Source organism: Calidris pugnax, unplaced genomic scaffold (assembly GCF_001431845.1).
Source record: "Calidris pugnax isolate Ruff unplaced genomic scaffold, ASM143184v1 scaffold103, whole genome shotgun sequence".
Classification (NCBI taxonomy): Eukaryota; Metazoa; Chordata; class Aves; order Charadriiformes; family Scolopacidae; genus Calidris; species Calidris pugnax.
Genome location: NW_015090990.1, coordinates 20,480,283 through 20,496,216, shown reverse-complemented (window position 1 = coordinate 20,496,216; position 15,934 = coordinate 20,480,283). Strand labels below are relative to the sequence as shown.

At 38.7% G+C, this 15,934-nt stretch overlaps 1 protein-coding gene across 3 annotated transcripts in view; it reads right to left on the bottom strand.

Moving 5' to 3' along the window:
- The window catches only part of COL5A2 (collagen, type V, alpha 2), a 164,434-nt gene that overhangs the window by 12,651 nt on the left and 135,849 nt on the right, over window positions 1-15,934 (bottom strand). For all 3 annotated transcript variants that reach the window (XM_014954601.1, XM_014954600.1, XM_014954599.1), the window contains 23 exons: window positions 15,737-15,835; window positions 15,256-15,309; window positions 14,088-14,195; window positions 13,381-13,434; window positions 12,545-12,643; window positions 11,757-11,810; window positions 11,217-11,315; window positions 11,055-11,108; window positions 10,903-10,956; window positions 10,353-10,406; window positions 8,349-8,402; window positions 7,973-8,017; window positions 7,450-7,548; window positions 6,464-6,571; window positions 6,286-6,339; window positions 4,451-4,504; window positions 4,279-4,332; window positions 3,171-3,224; window positions 2,258-2,365; window positions 2,097-2,150; window positions 1,844-1,897; window positions 571-732; window positions 350-457 (listed from right to left, as the gene is read on the bottom strand). In XM_014954601.1, the coding sequence (XP_014810087.1) occupies window positions 350-457; window positions 571-732; window positions 1,844-1,897; window positions 2,097-2,150; window positions 2,258-2,365; window positions 3,171-3,224; window positions 4,279-4,332; window positions 4,451-4,504; window positions 6,286-6,339; window positions 6,464-6,571; window positions 7,450-7,548; window positions 7,973-8,017; window positions 8,349-8,402; window positions 10,353-10,406; window positions 10,903-10,956; window positions 11,055-11,108; window positions 11,217-11,315; window positions 11,757-11,810; window positions 12,545-12,643; window positions 13,381-13,434; window positions 14,088-14,195; window positions 15,256-15,309; window positions 15,737-15,835 (1,737 nt within the window). The remainder of the gene's footprint in view (window positions 1-349; window positions 458-570; window positions 733-1,843; window positions 1,898-2,096; window positions 2,151-2,257; window positions 2,366-3,170; window positions 3,225-4,278; window positions 4,333-4,450; window positions 4,505-6,285; window positions 6,340-6,463; window positions 6,572-7,449; window positions 7,549-7,972; window positions 8,018-8,348; window positions 8,403-10,352; window positions 10,407-10,902; window positions 10,957-11,054; window positions 11,109-11,216; window positions 11,316-11,756; window positions 11,811-12,544; window positions 12,644-13,380; window positions 13,435-14,087; window positions 14,196-15,255; window positions 15,310-15,736; window positions 15,836-15,934) is intronic.

Here is a 15,934-nt window from a genome sequence, read left to right as displayed (position 1 = left end):
GTTACAGAGTATTTACTCACATTCGAGTGATCTTTGGGCACCTAAATTAAGAGTCTAAGGTTGTTTTTTTCAAGGATCTAGTTTTAAGTCAAATAGGAACCTTTTAGCCAGAAGTCTTAATGTTATTACACACTCTTAATTCCGGTCGAGACCTTCCATTATGGAAGGAACACAATCTCTGACCTCATGCATTAGCATGAGATTTAGATATTTACTATTATCTCTATATTCACTCCTGCAATTGGAGTTGTCCAACTTTCTCCCCGTGCTATGGGGCACTATGTTCAGAATCCCACAAAGACGATGAGAATGCCCAAGCCGGTAGCATATTGACTTGGTCGTTACTTACTGCGGGACCCGGCAGCCCTGGCATGCCTCTTTCCCCTCGCTGGCCTGGCATACCAACAATACCTCTTTGGCCAGTAGTTCCTGCTGGACCAGGGGGACCATCCGGGCCCTGAAATCCACAAAGGACAAAACAATGTTACTATCATTTCAGTAGCAATAAGTGTAATGAGACCAAGCCTAGAGTTGGTCTGGGGAGAATTACTAACATCAACCAGGACGTACCGGCTGCCCGTCCTCCCCTGGATCACCCTTGTCTCCAGGACCACCAGGAGGCCCAGATGGTCCTCGATCTCCCACACGGCCATGAGAACCGGGATCACCACGAAGACCTGGGGGACCTTCTTTTCCTGGCTCACCAATAGGCCCAGCAGGCCCTGGAGCTCCCTAAGATTAAAACACCTTGTTATGTTGGACCCTTTTCTGACCAGGACAATTAAATTCTAAGACGTGTGCTTTGATTAACTATAAATATGCTTACTTTAAGGAAGGCACAAAGTGTGAATTAGATAAGAGTTATTATCATCTCATTTAAGATCAAGTAAATGAGATTAAAAAAACATATCATCTAATTATTTCCAAGATACACCCCTCCACACACAAAATTGGCAATTCTAAACTCCTTCCTTTAAAAGACAGTGGTTTTTTCCTCTCTATTTTTTTCTTTTCTTTTTTTTTTTTAACCTCAGGTGTACAACTACTGCTAGAAAATCAACCCTTGTCCATTCTTTTCAATATCATCAACCTAAAGGCCACATTAAAACTTTTCATTCACATGGTACAAATCAGTGTTTAATGGGCATTTGTTCACTTCTCAAATACTTTTAAAAGACTTCACATTTGTATTATGTTTTCCACAAACTTCACGCCTTTTGATAAACTCACAATGACTGCAAGTTATTTGTCTCATCAGAACATTAAAATACATATGAAGAGAGTGAAACAGTTTTCTGCGTGGAGTTGAATCCTCACGTGCTGATCCACAGCTAACTTTTTTTCTTTTAGTGTTTCTGAAAATATTTAGACGTGAGATTCTGTGGTTTTGTTATGGTTTGTTTCTTAATTTATTTTAATGGATCTTATGAGTAACTCCACCAATGAGATAACCCAGCAGAGGTTTCTTCTTTTTCCAAAACTTCTCCTAACATCAGCCACCACTGAAGAGATAAAACACTAAAAGGTACAGGACGATATTGGTTGTTGGGTTTTTTTCTGTAAGCAATTAAGTCATTAAAGCAGCTTGAACAGCTCAAAGCCTCCTTAACCCAGTGAAAAGTCTTGCACTAATTTGGACACACTGGCACTGGATTAAGCTCAAGACTAATGAGTTTTATTTAATGAAGTCAGATGTAAGGCACAAAGTCAGTGCTGACAAGCTGTTCTCTTCTATAGCATCAGGCCATAAACACTGCTTCACGTTTCCTGCTTTACATAGTCTTGAGGTTTTCAATGACCATTTCACAAAACACACCTCTTAGGAATATGACAATTGACTTACAGTAGGTCCGGGAGGCCCAACTCTTCCAGCAGATCCTGGGAATCCAGTAGCTCCCTAAAAAACATTTTCATGCCAACTTTATTGAAAGAAATACAGCACTGGTTACCTCAAATGTTCTCAGCTGAATTGGTGAGCAAATGTTACAATTACAGACTGTGAAAAACAAGCTGAGATAAGGAATGCTACACACATTACCTAAAATTTCAGTATTAGATTATCTGCAGGCAGGTCAGAAAAAACAAAATCTACTTACAGGTGGACCCTGAGTTCCTCTACCACCTTTCAGACCAGGAACACCTGGAGGACCCTAAGAGGAAAGGAGAAAGACAAGGGTGGCAGTGAACACCCAGAACATTTTAAATAAGCAAGATCAGCCTGTGCCATTGGTTCTCTGACAGTGGTATTTATACTTGCCGGTGGACCAGGAGACCCAGCAAGACCCTGTGGTCCTGGAGACCCAGCATCTCCTTTCTGTCCAGGTTCTCCAGGTTCACCTTTCACACCTGGTTGACCATCAGGGCCCTATAAAAAATAATATTTAGAAGAGACATCAGGTCAGAGAATATCAAATCTTTCCAGCCCAACAAAGTTATTTTGTGAGGAATTTCTAGAAGGCAAAGAAAGAATAATAGAACATATCAGTCCAGGAAACAGTGCATTTGCTAAGTGGTTCATGTCAAGAGAAATCTAACAGTTCAGTGCAGTCTTTAGAATATCTGAAGTCTGTGAAGTCAAAATTTCCATTTAAAATATTTTCTTATCTAGCTTACATTTTTCTTTCCTTTAGATTTTCTTTTTTCCTCAGTAGCTATTACATACCTAAAAGCAGAAGGGACTGAACAAACATTGTCATAGTCTTCTTTTTCCCACCAAGGGAAGCAGGTGCCTGACTCTTTGTAAAAGGCCAAGGCAATATTTAGGCTGTGGGAAAGTTTGGGGTACGCACTGGAAAACTCACAAACTTTCCATTTGGTCTATCAATTAATTCCAGCCTTCATTACTCAGGGAGCAATCTTTGCTACCTTCAGTAGATGACACTTTATAACTTGCCTCATTTTAATCTCAAAGGAGCAACATAGCATATTCATGAAAATATGAAATCTGATGAACAGTTACATAATCTTATCAACAAAACCATTTTTCAACTGTCTAGGGTATTTATTGGCCCTTTCCTTTACTTGCTATCCTGATGGGAAAAAGAAACCACTCTTTTTGCAACAAAAATATGACTCATGTTCCAGAACACTGCAGATTTATTCATAATGAAGGAAACTAAGTATGTCAAAGCATGACTAAAGGAAACTGATTACTGTTACAAAACACATACCGGGGGACCAGCAAAACCAACAGCGCCAGTTGGGCCATTTTCTCCTCGGGAACCCTGGTAAAAAACGTAGAATAACCGTATTTAACATAAAAGTCTTTCTATATACAGCATTATTTGCAGCTAAATATACAAGAAAGGATGTTAAGTATTTACTGTCATAAGTGTGATTATACTTTTGCTTTATCAATCAGAATAAAAAGATCTTTTAATCACAAAATAAATGATGTTAACTACTTTAAGATCTGCCACGTGTTCAAGACTATATATAAACTTTCAGAATTTAGAGATGGAAGGCATGTACAAAGACTAAAACTGCAATAGCAGAAATCCTGCTCACAATCACTTCCAGTGATAGCAGGACTAGCCAAAGTGCACACACTTTATGCAACCTACCATTCCAATCAGATAGGCTGGGAAAAAAAAAAAAAGACTAGTTCAAAGATGTATCCTTCTGCAAGGTCAGAATGGGCTATGACCTACTTCAACTAACCTCTCCACACAATGTTTGTTTGGAACAGAAGGAGCTGAAGGCTGCCAAGCTCCAGCCCTCCCCAGAGGGGTGGAAGTTATTCCAATTACACTGGAAATAAGGCTGTTCTGATTTATGACACAGCCATAATCAATTCCAAGCAGTATGAAGGATCTAGAAGGGCTGAGTCTTTAACTCCCTAATCAAAGCCAACCGTTAAATTCCTTAAAATCACAAAATAGACAGAAGATGACAAGAGCTGGCGTAATTAGATGAAAACTAAGATATACTTCTGTGATTTGTCCATGTAAATATTTGTACGTGCACAGTAGAATACAGTACCGGCATGCTTTTAAAAAGTTTTAAACAATTAAAAGTGGTGTTATACTGTCAGAAGTGAGATAAATGAGGGTAACTCTATGTAAATATTGCCCTAAAACAAGCGTAGGCCAGAGGAACAAAATCTGCCAATAGTTTTGCAAGTACACAGCATCAAGACAGGAACCAGAAATTTTGGCTACAAAGAAAGGGGAAGAAAAAAGAGGAAGACATATCAGCAAATGATACAAAACCTGGAGTTTGGATCAGCGTTAGATATTGTTAGCTTATGCCAGGCAAAAAACAAGCATGTTTACTCACAGGGTTTCCACGGGAGCCAGGAGGACCTACTAGACCTCGAGGACCTGGTTCACCCTTAAAATAAAATTAAAGGTTATTTACCAAGTAATTTATTAGACAAGTAACAAAAGTGCCAATAAAGTCCGATAATATTAAGAAACTTCAGTAGGGAATAGCATAAAAGTCTGTTTACCTTTTCACCCGTAGGACCTGCTGGACCCATTGGACCTATTGGACCAGGGAGACCCTTTTGAACAAATTAAGATAAAAGGAAGTTAAAAAAAGTGATGCTTCAAAACAGTTAATTTAAAACTTCTCATATGTTACTATTTCCATATGCTTTTTCATTGCTTTAAATTCTTCTCCTTTATCTCTGAAATCTTGTTGGGTCTTTTTTACCTAAAATTTACTTGCATTTCCCAGTGACCAAAATCCCATGTCTCAAAAGCCCTGCTTTCATTCATTATCTTTCTTCACTAACTTTATCTTCTTCTCTATGTAGAATTTATGAATAAGACCAATGATAAAAAAAGCTCTGGCTATAGTTTACTCTCTCAGGAGGAACAAAGTCCTCTTTTCCCCACTTGCACAGAAGTTCTCTATTTGTTTTATGCTGGTATTTCATTTTTTTAACGTGTACATCATTACTTTTGAAGATTAATTTATAAAAAAAACCAACCCTCAAAAGTGTCCTTTTTCTCTTCATAGCGCAGTTAAGCAAAAAGGTTCCAATCTATCCCTCCGAACCCATCAACTGCACATAATGATCCTGCAGCACTATTCATATTATGTTCTTGAATATTTAGATATCCCAGTTACGATTCTCTTTCACTATAAGCAGAGTACGACAATCTTCCACCAAGTCTATCTCAAAAAAAATTCCCCTTCCCCTAAAAATCTGTATTGTTACTTGGTTCAAACTGAAGAGAAATAAAAAAAAAAAGATAGCATTAACAAAGGATTCTGCTTCATCATCCATGCTCTCATGATAGGTAGCAGAGATATCTGCAGATACCTAGCTTTAGAAGGGGGATGTACATTTTGTTCACCATTACTCTCTTAGTTACTGTAAGCTATAAACTTGCCCTACAATGACTAAGAACTGTTCTGTATCTTTGGGTACTATCCAACTTAGAAATAAATTCCAGCTCACAGCTGCTAATGGTGAGTTAGTGTTTCTGTATGCTAGGGTTTCTCAAAAAAAACCCTTCTTTAACTAGAAATTTAGTCAAGTCAGAACCCTTATATTATAAATGTATCTCAAATTTCCAAATCTGACTGCTTCCCTAGCAGCTAGTACTCCAACTGGTTTGCAAAATCCAAGAACCTCAGGAAGATGCAATTTACGTAAAAACTAACTCCAACAACTTCTGGGAAGAAAATATAGTCAGTGCATATATGACAGACCCATTACGTTTAGGATTATTGGACAGTTGGTCTGTGCAGAAGTGTGTGTCTGACATGTCTTGAATATAATGGATTTATGGCACAAGAGCAGACCAGCCATGGTATTTATGCACAGGAGGTTCAACGTTTTCCAGAAATGTCAGTGATCTATTGCATATGGGGCTCTGTACATTTACAGGAAGTTTCAGCTGTGAAACTCAGGACAGACCATGGGCAACTCAGTCCAAAGAATAAGGAGGCATCTGCCTTAGTCCAAGAGGCAGACCTAGTGGGTTTGATTTTTGGCTATTGATATCTGCCTGTCCCTTTTTTCATATTTTTACTATAGTTAGCTTAGCTGAATCCCAAATGAACATGCGACTTCTCGGAACCCTTTCCATTTACATCTTGACTCCCACTATTGATTATACGAAACACATGCTTGGCACAATGGCATCCTAAAACATTGTGTACAGCAGCCTTGAAAAACTTGAAGACGAAATTTGAAGGGTAGGGGGAATGAGAATGACTGTCAACCCATGGTATCACCAAGTTGAGTAGTGTTTATGAGCTGAGAACCTCTAGCACAATAAACAATCTTCTCTATGGAGAGTAGGTCTAAAAAGAGTGAGAGTTACTTACTCTTGCCCCGTCGTTACCAGCTGTACCTTCAGCACCTTTCTCACCTATGCCACCCTATGGAAAATACCCAGAAAGTCTCAATTATGACATTGAATGCTGAGTAGTTCATACTCTGAAACAATTACAGTATTAAGAGATGGGTGATTCTACTCAGCACAACAGAAATAACCAAACTTACTCTATCCCCCTTGGGGCCAGGCGTTCCAGCGATCCCTCTTTCTCCAGGCATACCTTGAAGACCCGGTGGGCCTGGATCACCAGGAGTGCCACTAGGGCCTGGGCTTCCCTGAAACAAATAGAGAACAAGTCATTGTCTATTCATGTGAGAAGTATCCTTGTCTCTAGGCTGCAGAACACGTTGTGCCTCTGTTGAAGTCTCTAGGGTACAGTTTTAAGTAATAATTTTCTCTTAAATTTGGACTTTATTCATGTCCAAATACTTTTCTTTTCCCATTGTGTTACTCAGGAAGTTCAGTTGTAACACCACAGTCCTTCCAAATACATTAGTATTTAGTCAGTGCCTACTGGGGATGAGAACAGGCAAAAAAAAGAAGCTCAAGCATCTTTCTAACTTGACCTTCATACCACATGGGTCTATTACACAAAGTAGCTACAGGTAGAAGTTTCCAGAAGCAGAGATGCTTTATTTATGCTTTACTTCTCCCAGCTCATATCCATTACAGGTCCTGCATTACTAGAGGCACTCCCTATGTGGGGTGACCTTCCAAGGCGCAATTATAACAATTGCAGGTGAAAGAAAGCCATGCAGCTTTCAGTATTTTCTTTTAAACAACCAATTTTGACAAGTCTCTTTGTGTAAACTGACATGGTTCTTAAAATGGAGCTGTTGCCAGTGAGTTTTCTGCATTTCAGAAATGGCTTTTCCCTGTTCTACTGAGAAACAAACAAACAAAAAAACCCCTTTAAAATCCAGAACTCTATAAATTAATACAAAATGTGATTTCTCAACATTTTAGTATCTTGCAAGTTATTAATATGGTTATACCAGAATAACTGTATGACCTCTTAGAACCCTTATGTAAACAAGATACCTTTCATGAAAACAGATCCCTTTTATAATAAAAAGCTCTCTTTTTCATTTGTGCAAATGAGCAGAATTATACATTACATCACTGCAACAACACAAATCTCCATTCAGCTTACCTTTGGACCATCAGGACCATGACCTCCAGCCATGCCCTTTTCACCCTGGAGTCCTGGTACACCTGGTTCTCCCCTTTCCCCTGGATTGCCACGTTCTCCCTAGAAAATGGAAAATTATTAGTTATTTAGAAGTCAGGGTATAGTTCTGGTAGACAAAATCCTATATACACCATGAGTGCAGCACTGCTATTTGAACAAAGAGTCAGTGAACAAATTCTAGGAGAGCTGATCAAATAAAAAACATTGTTAAGGTAGGGGAAATAGCATGTTGTTCAGGAAACTAAAAACTGTCATTTCACAGCTGTAAACTAAATCGCTTAACAGCTCATACTCAACAACACTTCACGAGGTATGAAACCATTAAAGGTGGTAGGTTTTACAGAAACCATACCCATGTTTACAACCACCTTATTTGTGGGAAATAAGTCAAATATCACTTTAGCTGTTGAAGTCCATACTATATATCGACTTTCAACCTCAGGGAATTGTTATGAATGTTTGAACTCTGAAAGAAAATACCTACCCTAGGGCCCAATGGACCAACAGCTCCAGGATCTCCAGGCACACCCTAAGAAGAACAGAACTCACCATTAGAATGAAAGCATTATTCATAGCCTTATCGTTATGGAAATTAGAAGTAAACATTTTCATTTATAAAGTACTGTGAATGTAGATGGCTAGCTCTGAATATTATCTGTCTATGACAAGAGGAGGTAGTCCAGCTTCATTCAAGAAGATGGTCAGATTCTAGTAATTGTTCTATACAAAAGTAGTTCTCAGACAGCTTGCAGACTACTTCAGTATATATTTTAAAGCAGAGTGGGAACTTAAATTACAAAGAGAAGAAAAGGTAAAACTACTTCATGAAGTGAATTTTTGTTAAACTACACAGAAATTACCTGATCACCTGGCTTTCCTCCCTCACCTGGAGGACCCGGTGGCCCAGGCAAGCCCTGTAAAAGTAAATAAAATGGTCATTAACACAACAGAAGGTTATGTAAATCCAGATTTAATTAAGATGTCAGTAATATAAATGTAGTATTATACTCATTACAAGAGTATGCCCTCAGAGATCCCCAAGCAAAATAGTTAGATGAATATTTCACTCAAGTGTTCTTCCCTCTCTAAATGAGATGGCAGCCCTTCTTTAACACGTCTAGGACATATGCATATCAGCCCTAGAAATAAAGTTATCTATAAACAGAGATTGACCAGTTAGTCTCACCTCTGTCCCTGGGAAGGTGATGGAGAGACTCATACTAGATGTCATCTCCAAACAAGTTGAAGAGTGGGGGGTTATTGGAAGTGGGCAACACGGGTTTACCAAGGGTAAATCATGTATGACCAATCTGATAGCCTTCTATGATGCCATAACCGGTTGGTTGGATGAGGGGAGGGCAGCAGATGTCATCTACCTTGACTTCAGCAAGGCTTTTGACACTGTCTCCCATAACATCCTCATTGGGAAACTGAGGCAGTATGGGCTGGATGAGGGGACAGTGAGGTGGATTGAGAACTGGCTGTGTGACAGGACCCAAAGGGTAATGATTAATGGAGCAGGTTCAAGTTGGAAGCCTGTAACCAGTGGAGTCCCCCAGGGGTCAATACTTGGACCCGTGCTGTTTAATATATTCATCAGTGACCTGGACGAGGGGACAGAGTGTATCCTCAGCAAGTTTGCTGATGATACCAAACTGGGAGGAGTGGCTGACACCCCGGAGGGCTGTGCTGCCATCCAGCGAGACTTGGACAGGCTGGGGGGCTGGGCAAAGAAGAACCTCATGAGGTTCAACAGGGAAAAGTGTAGGGTCCTGCACCTGGGGAAGAAAAATGTCAGGTACCGGTACAGGTTAGGGGTGGACCTACTGGAGGCAACTGCTGAAGAGAGAGATCTGGGGGTCCTGGTGGACAGTAAAATGACAATGAGTAAACAGTGTGCTCTTGTGGCCAGGGAGGCCAATGGTATCTTGGGTTGTATAGGGAAGAGTGTGGCCAGCAGGTCAAGGGAAGTCATTCTGCCCCTCTACTCTGCACTGGTGAGGCCACAACTGGAGTACTGTGTCCAGTTCTGGGCTCCCCAGTTCAAGAGGGACAGGGAACTACTAGAAAGAGTCCAGCGTAGGGCTACAAAGATGATTCAGGGATTGGAGCATCTCCCTTATGAGGAGAGACTGAGAGAGCTGGGACTCTTTAGTCTGGAGAAGAGAAGGCTGAGGGGAGACCTTATCAACGCCTACAAGTATCTCAAGGGAGGGTTGAAGGAGGAGGGAGCCAGACTCTTTTCAGTGGTTCCCACCGAGAGGACGAGGGGCAACGGGCACAAGTTGGAACATAAGAGGTTCCACTCAAATATGAGGAGAAACTTCTTCACGGTGAGGGTGACGGAACCCTGGAACAGGCTGCCCAGGGAGGTTGTGGAGTCCCCTTCTTTGGAGATTTTCAAAACCCGCCTGGATGTAGTCCTGAGTAACATGCTCTAGCTCTAGGCAATCCTGTTTCAGCAGGGGAGTTGGACTAGATGATCTCTATGGTCCCTTCCAACTCTAGAAATTCAGTGAAATTCAGTGAAATTCAGTGAAATTCAGTGACTTGACTAAATTAATACTTCATTATCAAAACAATTCTTTTGCTCCATATTTGGAAAGTCCTTGGAAAATCTCCAAATTAAAACTGAAAACCAACAAAGGTTTTCTCAAGGGAATACAGAGCTAGTATTTAAGCCTTTGCCAATTCAATTTAGTGTGGAGGTGATGTGAAAGCTAAGTATCACTAATTATTCTGAGCATCTTTGCCTTAGTTCTGAAGCTGTATTTTCTTAAGCACTACTTGATTTATTTTCTCCAATTTAATTTGATAAACACATGGCTGTTTATTTTTTTCTTTAAAAAAGTGAATGTACATACCTGAAACCCTGTAGGACCTGGAGGGCCTTGTTCTCCTCTTTCTCCTGCCAGACCCTACACAGAAGAAAGTAATAAGTACAAAAGAAAGTAATAAGTATGCAGCAGAAGAATATAGGTAGGCTCCACAATTTTTCTTCTCTCTGAATATGTAAATTTTCAACTACATATTTTTTTATTATTCATTTTGCTTACCCCAGGCCAAGATATACCCTATCTAAAAGATGCAATAAGCTGTATCTTATTTCTTTAAGATCCTCCCCTCCTTAAAATTCTGTGCTGACAGGAAACCAAGGATGCCAGGAAAAGGAACTATGAGAAAATTTTGCTCCTTGCACTATTTTTCAAAATGGTCAGTGAAAAGAATTAGGCTACTAATTACATATTTTTCAATATAAAACTTCCCATTTTTCTAGGAAATTTTTTTTCTTTAAATGCTCTTGGGATTTTTTGTTTGCATCAACAACTGGCATGAAGATAGATAAAAACAGAAGCATAAAGAGTAATGGATGGAGCAAGAGGCAGGCAGGGAGAGTGGTAAAAGTTGACTTACTGGTGGGCCAACAGGACCAGAAGGACCAACTTCACCATCTTTACCAGGGGCGCCCTAAATTAAAATGACATAGGAAGAAGTCTTGTATAGTGAACATATATAGCAGAAGGGCATCATTTTATGTAATCACTGCAAATAACAGTCACACTCACTCTCTGTCCTGGGACACCTGCATTGCCTGCTTCTCCAGGTTTTCCAGGATCACCCTAATTTGCAGAAATAAAAATGACTGGTTTTACTTACTGTTTTCATCCACTAAAATATTTGCAAATGTTTAAAGTGAACAGATGTTGGGTACTAGGTGCCATACTCACACTACTACCCTTTGGCCCCGGAAGGCCCATGCTGCCTGGCTGACCTCTGATTCCTATTGAACCAGCTGGACCTGGACGTCCATCTTCTCCAGGAGCACCCTACAGAGAAAAAAAACATTTTCCACATCAAATAATAAATGTATTTTACTCATATGAAACTATTTACCCCGGAAAATGTTTGTATATATAAAAAATAACATTAACCTGGTTTGGTGCTACAGTAATCAGTCAAAACATCTTTAAGCAGACATAGCTATCATCATTGAGCCATTACATGTACAAATACCTTATTGTTTTGTTTAAGAGACATTTACAAAAGATATTTAGTTAAAGTGGTTTAGAAGCAGCTAAAAGATGTTGCTACACAGACAAAACTAAAGGAAAGTTATCTGCACTAATTTTGGAGTTAGGAATCTGTGAACACTTAGAAGATGAAACTTCAGAAATTAAGAAATTCAAGTTAATAACAGTAATTTCAATTATTTGGAACCTTTGAATTACTGTTTCCTTTCAGAAAGGACTAATTTTTGTATCACTTACCAAGGGGCCAAGTTTTCCTTCAGGGCCTTGAACACCTGGATTTCCTGTCAAACCCTAAAAGAGGGAATAATATTGGTGTTACGTACTGCATTCATTTCTACAACAATAGAGAAATGTAAATAAATCCAACAGATGTGCTCAGTTACTACCATCATACAAACACTAAGGCGTTCTTTACACAAGAATATCTTCTCTGTATCAAAGGTCCTCATCCTCATTTTCACTTCATAGCTTCATCCCCCTCCATCTTCTCTTTGCCTGTTCTCCCTTTTCTTTTTTTTACACATCTTGAGCTTCTCACAGGCTCATCTTTATTTCTACCAACATTATCCAACGATCTATATCACATCTTATACTTACTACTCTCCTTTCTCTCCTTTCACAATATTCCAAATTCTCCCCAAATATTTTTCCTGAAAAAATCTCTCAATGGCATGCACCACTCAACTATGTAAGTTATCAATCACAAATTTAATGAAGGTCTGGCCGTCAATTCATGTTATTTGTTGTAACTATGTGCTTTACAAGCACCCTTCCTTTAGTTGCATTAGCTGGTCTCAATCAGGGCTTTTTGCCCTTTTTCGAAGACAAATGGAACCTGTGCTTCCGAGCTTCAGCAGGAGAAAAGACAGCCATTTTGGTCTTTATCCTCTAAGTAGCCTCACTGAAACAAATTGGTCCTTGTATCACAGCTTTGTAATTCTGCAAAGTTCATTGCTGCCTTTTGAAACGGAAAGATATCGTGGTTTATAGTCATGGTTTATAGTGCACTGCTATTAGTTTCTTACCCTTGCCCCTGGGAGGCCAGGTTCACCAGGACGCCCAGGATCTCCCTGACCTCCTTTTGGTCCAGAAGAACCTGCTGCACCACGCTCCCCTTGGGCACCCTAGAAGATATCAATGGGCTACAAGTTAACAGGTAGCAACAGTAAAAGAACAGCAATAGTAAGAGAAGGTTAAATAAAACAAGCGTCTTGTATTAAGGACCTATTTTTGCAGAGTTCCAAGGCACTAATAGTTTTATTACTATTACTTTTTTCCCAAAATATTATTAGTTAAAAGTTGCCTGTTCCATAAAACAAATGTATATAAGAATTTTACAATCCCTGTATTTTTACCAAGAAGCTAGGAATTTACAGAAACACTACACAAATATGTATGTGAGTCACTTCCCTGGAAGTGTTATAGAACTTAGGAAAGGCAAAGACAGATAAGACCATCTGTTCAAGGGGCACGTCCAGAAATACTATACCACATAACAAAGAAAAGGCAATTCTTCAAATATTTATCTACTATAGAAAAATACATAAGCAATACAGTAGTAGAAACAGGTCAACATCTCTTATCTATTCAGGTTTCAGCATGAGGGAGCATTTAATCAGGAACAAGCAAGGAAAGCTGAGTATCACAGGAACTGAAAGTGACTTTCCCCCAGAAAATTTTAGTTTTAAAATATCCAGATCCCTTTTGTGGCAATTCCTTTTCACCGTATTTCCAGCGATTTTGAGGATCTGTCCATTTGCCAATAAGCATACATCTTTAATGGAGCCCTTTCTGTATATCTGTATGTATGAAAATTTTAAAAATTAGCCAAATAAAAGATAGACACTTTAATTTCATTTACCTTTGGTCCAGGCAAGCCATCAGAACCTGGAAAACCACGATTACCAGGAGCACCCTAAGAAAAGCCATAGATACAAGATTATCATCCTAATTTTTACAAAACTTGTTGCAAATAAAGTAGTACGTTTATGGTTTAGGGGTTCAGTTTACTTCCTTACAACTTTCTTACTTTAATACTTTAAACTTGGGGGGTCTTTAACCACTATCAATGTTTCATTCATGCATACTGAACGGCTCCTATGAGAACAGACTCATTGAAAACAAGATGGCCACTTGAACACGGGTTAAGCTAAAAATCTGGAGATTAACTTGTCATATCTCCATCATTCTGTTACCATACTATCCTGTGCACCGAGACCACAAATGAAAATAGCCAGGGAAAAAATAATGCACAGTATGAGATACTTCTTTTCCCCCAAAATAATAATTAGAAATAAGACCTATTCAAAGTGCAAAAAACAACATGCCAAATTTTTATATCCTGATCCTCAGGGTATCATTTTCAAAAAGAATATATCACAGAAGACAGCACCCTAAAATCATTAATCTTATAGGGAATGAAGCTATAGATACAAATTAACTACTGTAAGGAAAATAAAGTTTGACTACACCCACAACGAAACTGTAAAAAAATTCATGGTTAGGTCAAGAGAATGTTCGTCTTAGCAGTGCGTCTCTCAAGACTTATTATCCCTTTGTATTGCTTACCCTCTCTCCAACAGGACCTGGTGGACCTACTGACCCTGGATCACCTCGAGGACCTCTTTTGCCTTCTTCACCTATAGGGCCAATGGGACCCTGGGGACCTTGTGGGCCCTAGTGAAAGTAAAATGTTTTTTAAAAAAATCATTGTTAAGCCCACCACTTCACTGGTATACTGAAACAGACTATCTTCTAACCATCTTAAACATTTTTCCAAATAAAAGAGAAAAAAAATATAGCTAAGATTTGAATCAGTTAAAAAATGCAGCTTTTCAGCATCAGCTTTTCTCGTTTACAATTTTTTAAAGCTAATAATTCAGTAAGAATTGCACTATGAATAAACTGTAATTCTGCAGTTTGGCCACAGTGCTTCTTATAATCACCTATTTGCTCAGATACAACAATTTGTATTTATTATTATCAGTTGGACAAGCTGCAAAGGATTCAAAATTCAGTGAGATACTTGTAGAAATTCTCAAAGAAAGGAGAACAGTCAGTGGTAAGGAAACCATTATTTCATCTGTACAGTTTTGCCAGTTACTAGGTGATGTTTTAACTAGTGAGAAAGAAAGACTAAAGGTTAGTTGACAAGTCAAACTAACTACAACTCCGCAAAATCACTTTTCTTCCAAAATTCATATGGTTACAGCACAGAATTAACCATGTGCTCAAATAATCTTAGCTGTGGACTAAGCAGCTACTAATAGCTGGTAAAAATATTTATATTAATGTATAAATAAAATATAATTAGTATATACTTAACTGCATAAGAATAAAATGTATTAAATGTAAGCTTAGAATAGAAAGGACTTTTAAATTATTATTAGCACACAGATCTGAGTGCTTCTAAATGTCCAGAAGCATACGGACCTATTTCTCATGAGATGAAAAAATTAGAATAAATTCATTCTGCATGATACAGAAACTTCAGTAGATGGATTAATTGGTTTCTCAGTCCTTCAAGGTGTCATGGACCTGCTTTGCCATTCATTCTTAGTACCATATAGCCAGGAACATCATGGTTTGTCTTCCACAACAATTACTCAAAAACCAGAAGTAATTTCCTCATGATTACAAGCCTCAAAATTGTCTTGAAAATTGTAAGAATCTATTCAGAACACTCATAGAAGCTTCTGCCTTTCCTTTTCATCTTACAAAGCACATGGAGACTTACAGGTTCACCTTTGGGTCCTGCTTCTCCCTTGAAACCTGGGACACCAGGGTCTCCCTGAGAACAAACATGAATAACACCCATAAGGTTAAAATTCCACATAAATCATTCAACCCTTTTGGATTATACAATTAAACAGAAAAACATTCCCTAGTTTAGTAACTAGTTGTAATTTATGCTTACAATTGTTTGTCTTTTTCCTTAGCGTGCTTGTTTATTATAACATTATCAAAACAAAAATTTAAATGAGACAATTTCAAGAGGTAATTGTTACTGTTTGCCTGAGTTTATATAGACACTCTTCTTTCCTAGGCCTCTAAGAAAGTTTGCTTGTATTTTGGACACACAGAAGATTCTTAAGATCCAAGTTTACTATCATGATATTAATTTATTTAAAAGAACCTCACTGCTAATCACTGTTTTAATTTCATAGAGTGACACATTTACTAGGCACCATAATTTCCAGAGACAAAGACATCATTACCGGCTGGCCTCGAATACCAGGTGGGCCAGTACTGCCTTGTGGTCCTGGGGAACCAGGTGGACCTGATAAGCCAGGGGGTCCTCCAGTGCCTGGAGATCCCTATAAATAAAAATAATAGCAAGCACAGTTAGGAAAAATAATAAAAATAAGGAAATAAAGTAAGTCCACTTTCCACTTACACAATTTCTTCAACATGTG